Raw genomic sequence first — 8659 nt, 5'->3', positions numbered from 1 at the left:
TTCGACGTGGGTCTACATGGATTCGATATTAGTTGCATGCATCTTTGTTCTTCGTAATGATTAATTGGCTCTCAATATTTTACATGGGATGATTTAAATGATTTAGGTGTTCCATCGGATAAAGAAAGTGACAGAGATACACAAAGTGGTGCGAATCAGAATATTGTACAAGACTTATCTGTCTTTCATTATCTCGGAAGAATCAAATTTAAATGCTCCTTAAGTGGATCCTTGAACTGGATCGATAAAAAGCTGTTGTATATCCAAAATAAACCACCCTTCGAGAAATTTCTTCGTGGAAAATTGAAGCTCCCTTTATTAATTGCTTGAATCCCCGTAGGCTTTGAAAGATATATACGAGCCCCTGGTCAATATTATTTATAATGGTTCAAATGTATTTATTATTCTTTGTTTTAATTTGGATAAAACATCTCTAGAGAGCAGGTATCTGGGGTGTTTCTCAATAGATAAGGAACTTTACCATATGAATGAGGACCATTGGTACCCGATAAAGGAAAAGATCTGATAAAAAATCACTATATGATAAATTCTACTCCAAATATACTTCAGCACATGATATTATAAGAAGGCTACTTCTTTCTAAGATAATGTAGAAGTTATCACGTGTTATAAATTTTTTAGATAAAGGTGTTATAACTTGCCAACGACTGAAGAAGTTTTGATGATCCTATTAATATAAAGTTCTCAGGTACCTAGCCTAAGGGATATTGTATTCTAATGAATAAGTTAGTACGGTTGAAACATAGTATAGTTAAGCCAACATTGATGGTGTACTCGGAATATTAACCCTACTAATTCCAAAGCTTACACTTATCAAGAACTTCCGCAACACTTTGTGTCGGGAAAAATGATGAATAATAAGACAACATGGTTTAAGATTGCAAGAATTTACTTTCCTATCCATAATTCGTTTTGGTTGTATTACTTGCGCCTTGAAGATAGTGAATCGGTTCTAGATTATCCAAGAAGCACTGATGATGAAAAATGGACTTCCAATTGAGAAGCGGTGGTTAAAGTTTGGATTAAATATATGTGATGACTACTCACATTTTGAATTACGTATGAGTACCCCATTCGAAGCCAACTAATGAACATGTACTATAGGTGCAACGGCTGCGCAAAGAGAGTAAGAAATCCGGTTGCGCGTTACAAGTTGGAGCTCAAAGTTATGGACAAAACCACAGATAATTGTGTCTGGGCCAGCTTCCGAACCACTCCTCGATAATGTGAGAGTTGCAAAGCTCATAGAAATCATTACTATAAATATAGAGGTATCGATAAAATACTCTACTATATGCGTATGAAAGAACCCAGGATGATTTAACATGTTTTAAAAATATGTGGTAAGTTTATAAAAAAAAAACCTAATTTATTTTGTAGAACTTTTACACCCAGATTTTATTTTAGTGAGATGATTTGAGAATTTCTTAATCAAGACCTGAGGTAATTATTCAATTACGGAATTATATGATTGATATACAAAACCGTATTCTAATATTAACCTCCCTAATCTTCATTTACGGCTTTTCCTCTCCCTGTACTCTTTCTAACAGCTTTCTTTTTCCCTGTTCAGCAAGCTTCTGTCTCAATTTCAAATCTGAAGTATCACCCCTTGAAGTGGTTTGCATCTGAATTGTATTTATTTTATTTTTGAAAATATATTTTGATTGTTCTTCTTGGTGGGTTTAGGGTTTTTGTCAATGGATGGGTTTCTCATTGTGAATTTGATTCACTTAATCAAACCTTTATTCTATGGATCGCAGGGATCGACCGATATACGAGAAAAAATTAAGCTGAAAATGGAGTCTTATACTCATGATCGTTGTACAATTAAGGTAAACTTCAATCATTTTGTTGATTAGGTCTAATTTCCAGTTCACGACAATTAGTGTAGTTAACTGATTAGGTGTCTCCATAATTGGTGGTTTGTAATTATGTATAAAATCCAGCCTTTGTTCGTATCTCCTATATTTTATAGAAGATTAGGTTAGAGATTTCAAAAAAAAATAAAAATCCTTCCACTTGTCTTGGGTAGGAAAGTGCAAGTTAATTAGGTAGTAAATGCATACTGAAAGGTGTTCACTGTCAGTTGAACAACACATTTTATTTTACCATCTAAAGTACTGGTAAAATAGGCGCTATCTTTTTCCGATAATCTTCTAACTCTTGAACTTGAAGTTCCTGTTCAACGGAACTTTTACCGACAATATCATGTCTTGCAAGAATTTAAGTGTTCTTTTTCTCGATCGTATGTCATAAACTGACACCTTTTTTTGGACTTGAAAGGAACACTGCTATGGGGAGAATTGTTGTAAGAGAGCAGGGATGCATTGACGGACAAACACATATTCCTCCTGATTGGATAGCCAAAAAGTATGTTTAACAATAAAAGGTTACAGTCTCTTCAAGCAGATGCGAACATTGTGTTTTTCTTTAACTATAAAAGGTTACAGTCTCTTCTTCTCTGATTACAGAGTTAAATTTGATAAAGTACTAAATTAAAATCGGATAACATTACATGTTCATGTATTACTAATCTCTTATACGATTAATTGGGGTTTTGAAATTTTTTGCCATAAAAATACAATTTAGGTTTTCTAGCAGAAATCAAAAGATTAAAAAGAAAACTAATCATATAATATAAGTGATAATATGTTTTTCATAAACTTACCGTAAAGATTTAATTGTTGTTGACTTGTTGGGAAGAAAAATAGGAAGGATCACACCATCATGGAGGCTGGAAGCCTGGAGCAATGGAGTTTTCAGCCGACGGAGAGAACGAGAAGTTTAACAAAAAAAAAAATTCTGAAGTGAAAATGTGAAATCCGTCCCACTTGTTATGTATTTAGTGTTAACTCTTATAACTCCTTCTTCGTAACATGCCCTTTGTTCTTTTAATAATGCATCATATTTTGTATTTATAATTCTTTTCTAGACCCCCAGTTTTCTGCTATAACATAAAACTCCCCTAATAAATTTTTTTTTTTGATTCCCCCCTGATCGTGATGCCCCAAAGATAGCCTTTGACTGCATTGCCTCAGGGCCGGCCCTGTAACCTCAAGTGCGACAAACCATCCATCGTCCCATTCCTGGTGCACTTGGTACCTCTTGATGCGGAATGGTGGTTGCAACTTGATGAAGAGTGATTGGATGAGTTCAAGCAGGAGACTGATATAGTTAATAAGTACCTGAAACATAGACATCTCAGAACTATATATGTTATTAATTGTCCCTGACCAGTTGTTGGAGTCAAAACTGGTCCAAATTACACCAAAATATTATGCCATCATAAAAGTAGTTGCAAACCATGTCGGGCCAATAATTTCAGTAGGGTACCTTAATTATAGAGCTAACATCTGAAAGTAATCCCCTTGTATACCAAGATATCACATTTAAAGAGTATATTGACTATGCTCACTCTAGAAGACTCGATGGCCTTTCCTCCCTAAACTACTTTCTTTAATTTGTCAGTACTGGGATGATGGCAATGTGTGTTTTTCTTGTAACTTGGGTATATCACTAAGTCAAGGGTATATGTATGTCACTAAGTCATGGAAGCTAGTATTTATCAAAAATTGAATAGAAGAAGTTGAGTTACATTTTCTATTATACCTTGAACAACAGTCAAAAGTCAAAGATGAGATAGAACGTGGAAAGCACCTTGAATCTGTAGCTCTTAGACGGTAACGGTGACATGATCCCTGCAGCACCTATAACTGCGCATTATCGACAGACACTGAAATGTATTAAAAGTTTGAGCAAGTTAGTTCAGGTTAAGACAAAATTAAGATGGATTGAATTATCAGTTCTGAAACTACATGATTTGTGAAGACAAAATTAAAAGGGAGTATTCATATAAACCACAAAATTGGTTCTCATAGGAACTTGAATTCATGGTAGGAAATTAATGAGTCATGCTGAATGTTTGATAAACATTCATTAAGAAGAGAATCTAAACACCTTATTTCATCAATTGTAAAGAATGATAAATTTCATATGAAGAACCCTAATTTAATTTCCCTAAACCAAATTAAGAAAACATGCAATCATGGTAATTACGACCTACTCAAGTTATGAATTGAAATAATGAAATCAATCAACAACACCTTGATCAAAAAACTAACCAATTGAATTAGGGCAGAAAAAATAAATAAAAAGAAAACCAGTTAGGAAGATCCCTACCTCTCATACTGCACCTACAATTGACAGGCTCAAATCATCAATTTTTAGACAAAACCCAAAGGTTTTTTTATCTGCAATTCTTTTGTTGGAGTGAAAGACAAGAATTACTCGATGATGGAAATGAAGACTACCACGAAAAGAAGAACGAGTGGAAGTAAAAGTGAAAGAGAATATGAGAAACCGTGAAAGAGTTTAGTGGGTTAGGTTTTATCTTAACGGTTAGGATGATTGATGAGGGAAGGATAACGGCTATAATAGATTTTGATAAACTTAGGCGGATAAGCGGGTAACGTAGGATAATTTCGAGTTGAGAAATTTCCTGTTTGGTCCAAAGATCTGACCCGGGAGTAGTGTCCAGTCCAGCGGGATAGAACAATTATCCGCTAGTCCAAAAAGATTTAAAATCCTAGAAAATTACTAGCCTACCCTCAACATTCATGCGTGGGTTAAAACTGTCTCCTCCCACTTCTTCTTCTTCTGCCTTGAAGAAAATTTTTAAGTTTGACACTCTGTATCCGCTGTCAAGAATTTGCAAAGACGCCTGTCAGATCTTCTTCTTTCTTCTCCTCATTCAAAACCCTAACTAAATAATCTGAACAATTTCCCTTTCTTTCAACTTCTTTCTTTCATCAGTTCCTGACCTAATCAATTACATAAATCATCAGTTCCTGACCTAATCAATCACATAAATCATCAGTTCCTGACCTAATCAATTACATAATCATCAGTTCCTAACCTAATTTTTATTCATTCAATTAAAGAGAAAAAATGGTTAGAACTATCAAGCGGACAATTAGGACCACTAAGAAGGCTTGTGGGGGCTTGCGAAGACTATTAGGACCACTAAGAAGGCTATTGCGAAGTCCACTGAAAACCTTGAGTTGAGTGAGTTGCAGCTGAAGATGATTTCTGAAGCATCATTCGGTAACCTGTTCCTAATGTTCTGGTACACAAGATTTGAGTTGGAACATTGGTTGAAGATTGAAGATGCAATGACGAAAATGTTACGCTGTTACGTTAGGGGTCAAGATCCAAACAAGCTTAGATTTGTCTTTAAAAGGCATGGCCAACCGAATGAGCTAGTATCCACACCAGAAGAAATGGAACTTATTTATGGGATGCCGAGAATTCCAAATAGGGAATATCTTGATTATAGGCTTACACAAGTCAATAAATGGCGTGAAACAGAATTTTTCAAAAGGACTTTTCCTACTGATATGAAAGCTGGTGATAAAGTGACTAGGCCAATGATTGTGAAGGCCATCTTGAATATCCTTAAACGAACACCAATTAATCTGAAAAAGAAGAAGTCTGATGAAGAGTCTCTGCAAAGCGTGGGTGATCAATCAAATGAAGATTCTGAAGAAGACGAGGAAGACGAGGAAGATGCCGAAGATCTTGTTAGGCTTATCTGCTTGTATATGTGCACTTCATTATTTTTCGCTACAAGTGATGCAAACTCTTTGACTGAAAAATATATTGGTTTCGTTCTTGATCTTGAGAAGGATAAGAATATTTCATGGCCTGACCTCATCCATTCTCATTTAGAGAAAGAGCTGAATGAAAACGTGGAATCCGTAGAACGCACAAATGGTTGTGCTATTTATTTGTTGGTAAGAATCTATTTATTTGTTTATTCTACTTCAAAATGTTTTTGTTTTATGTGTTTTCTACATTTTGATAGTATATCTAATACTGCATATCAATATTTTGCAGCCATGGTTTGCGGAGCATACCCATTTGGTGGCGCCCGAGGATATAGTGACAGAACCTGCAGGAATGTATGTGCCAAGAGTGTCTAGGTGGAATCATACAAAGATATGTGCTGAGTTCCTAAAGGATATTGATCTTTCTGAGTATCAGGTAAACTTGCCTTACATATTTTGTCATAATAAAAATATATATTGATAAGTACACGTAGTTCGACATATTGATATGTAATAATTAGCATATCAATATGTAGTAGTTATTAGCATATCAATGCTGCTTAGGTACAGTGTAGAAACTTCAATTTCCCATTTCTTTTCTTCATTTCAATTTCATGAATCATGATCAATTAGGGCTTCTACTTTCTTCTTACAAACCCTAGTTTCTTTTCTTCTCTTCTCCATATGTGTTTCCTCATACGACTGATCTTAATCTAGCCATCCAGGTAATCTTCTAAATACAAACAATTAAATTTGCTCTGTTTTGATCATATTATCTGTTTTCATTTTACATTTACTATTCATCTTCATCATACTACATAGAAATGGCTCCCCTAGAAAAAGGAAAACCAAAACTACATCAAGTTCGCTCTACCTAAATCATACTTATAAGAAAACCCATGATTTTTTTTACTCAGATAAGAATGTAATCTCTGAGAGATACATAGATTATTAGTTATTAGCATATCAATTTGTGGTGATACATATTGATATGTAGTTATTAGCATATCAATATGTAGTTCTCCCTGTGTATCTAATAGAGAAAGAACTACGACATGTTTTTTTTTTGGTAATATCTAATAGGTAGTTGCTTCTTTACATTTATTTGATTTGTACCAGTTCCATGTTGATTTCAAAGATGAGATAACACACGAAGAAAGACAAATCCTTAATTGTATTTCAAGAAGGATTCAACAGGAAGCAAATGATGATGCTTTTTGTTTAGATGAGAATTCCGAATCGGAAGAAGAGAAAGAAGAACAGGAAGAAGAGAAGGAAGAAGAGAAAGAAGAAGAGGACTCAGTATTGGGGGGAGAAGATTGGAAGATTAAATACGATGATTTGAGGAATACAATATCTTCCAAATGGAGTGAATTCAACACAATGCAGCAAGAGGGCGAACCGGTTGACGCATCAAAGCTTGAGTTCATGTTGCATGATATTTACCGGAAAGCTTTCCCTTTGCATAGAGAAGCCAGCCAGGAAGATTATGTTAGCTTGGGATGTACACCTACTCCAAGAAACCCCAATGAAGAGTTGAATGTGGACCAAATAGTTGAGAACGAAATGCAAGGTTCTCCGGAAGATCAAACAGATGCTAATGTCAACATTCCTGAAGTTGGTTTGTCAACACCGAAAGATCAAACTCATGTTAATGCCACCTCTGAGGTTGAATTGTCAACAACTTCAGTATTGAAGTTCCATGATGTTGAAGTTCCGCGTTCTGAGGTTAAAAATTGGGCTAAATCTAATTTGGAGGAAAAAGTCAAAGAGATACAAGAGAAAAAGGGAAAAGAAAACACACAGGTAAGTAGCATATTAATATCTATCTGTGACATATCAATATGTAGTGGTATCTACCATTACATATTGATATGTAACAGTACATTCTTGTATACCACTATCTATCTGTTACATATCAATATCTATCTGTTACTTATCAATATGTAGTGGTATCTACCATTACATATTGATATGTAACAGTACATTCTTGTAGTGGAACATATTTATATGTAACAGTACATTCTTGTGGTGGTATACATAGCAAAAACTCAAGCTAAGTAGGTTTTTGTTGACAGTTTCAATTGATTTTTGCAGGTTGATCAACTTGAAGTTAGGCAGGAAGCAGCAAAGGAGTTGCTTACAACTATGCTAGAAACGAAGTCTTCAATTGTAGTTAATTCGCAGAAATTTCCAGAGTATAACGCCGGATTGGCGGCGGAAGAGTTTCATTTGCTGGATGTACCTTTGTTTACTATGATGTCGAGTTTGGAACACATTGAAAAGCTGTCTATGCCAGACTTTATAGAAATGGCAAACTCTGGCATTGGTGTTTATGTCGAAGAGTTTGCAGACCTCCTTCCAGATAACAACGAAGGTCTTTTTGGTATTAACTTACGAGAACAATTTGATAATCTGTTTGGAAGAGATTTGCGGCCTTTACAAATTCCACAAGAAACAACTGAGCAACAAGAACCCATTGAACCGAAAGATGCAGGTGAAGTTACAGGTAAGCAACAAGAATACATACCTACAACCAGTTCAAAAAGTCATTTGGAGGTTGCATCACAAGATCCTTTGGATGTTTCATCACAAGATGTTCTGGATGTTTCATCACAAGATGTTCTGGATGTCCCCTCGCAAGATGTTTTGGAGGTTCCATCACAGGTGAATGATATGTACTAAAAATCTCATTTTGTGTAGTTAATATTACACTACAAATCACTACATACTGATATGTATATCAGTATGGTAGCACTAGAAATCACTATACCATACAATCATATACCACTACATGCTTTCAAAAATGATTAGGTGATGTAACTATGTTTTATGCAATATAGATATTTACATATTTTTTTATGTTGATTAAAAATGCAGGAACAGTTTAGCACAAGAAGCCAGAAACAAAAAATGGTAAAAGTGAACAAAAAGCGTGCTACAAAGCCCGAAAAGCAGCAGGTAACAACACCCACCAGACCTGTTACTCGTTCCCATCCTGCAAAGAAGGTATGATATATATGAGAGTG

The 8659-nt window shown here is 35.0% G+C and overlaps 1 protein-coding gene across 2 annotated transcripts; it reads right to left on the bottom strand.

The window, feature by feature from the left end:
• Window positions 1–2697: 2697 nt before the first annotated feature.
• Window positions 2698–4337, bottom strand: LOC113326604. Of its 2 annotated transcripts, none has more exons than XR_003348414.1 (3): window positions 4204–4329; window positions 3682–3757; window positions 2698–3209 (listed from the first exon to the last, which is right to left on the bottom strand). XR_003348414.1 is itself a non-coding variant. In XM_026574301.1 (3 exons), exons 1-3 carry the CDS (start codon window positions 4208–4210, stop codon window positions 2940–2942), a joined length of 333 nt encoding a protein of 110 aa, XP_026430086.1. In that variant the 5' UTR covers window positions 4211–4337; the 3' UTR covers window positions 2698–2939. The 2 variants fall into 2 exon arrangements, 1 of the variants encoding a protein (XP_026430086.1); XM_026574301.1 differs by having other exon boundaries at window positions 3682–3737; window positions 4204–4337.
• Between the last annotated feature and the right edge of the window lie 4322 nt (window positions 4338–8659).

This window comes from Papaver somniferum, unplaced genomic scaffold (assembly GCF_003573695.1).
Source record: "Papaver somniferum cultivar HN1 unplaced genomic scaffold, ASM357369v1 unplaced-scaffold_10, whole genome shotgun sequence".
NCBI lineage: Eukaryota > Viridiplantae > Streptophyta > Magnoliopsida > Ranunculales > Papaveraceae > Papaver > Papaver somniferum.
Note: the sequence above shows the minus strand (reverse complement) of the source record. Positions and strands in the feature narration are given on the sequence as shown.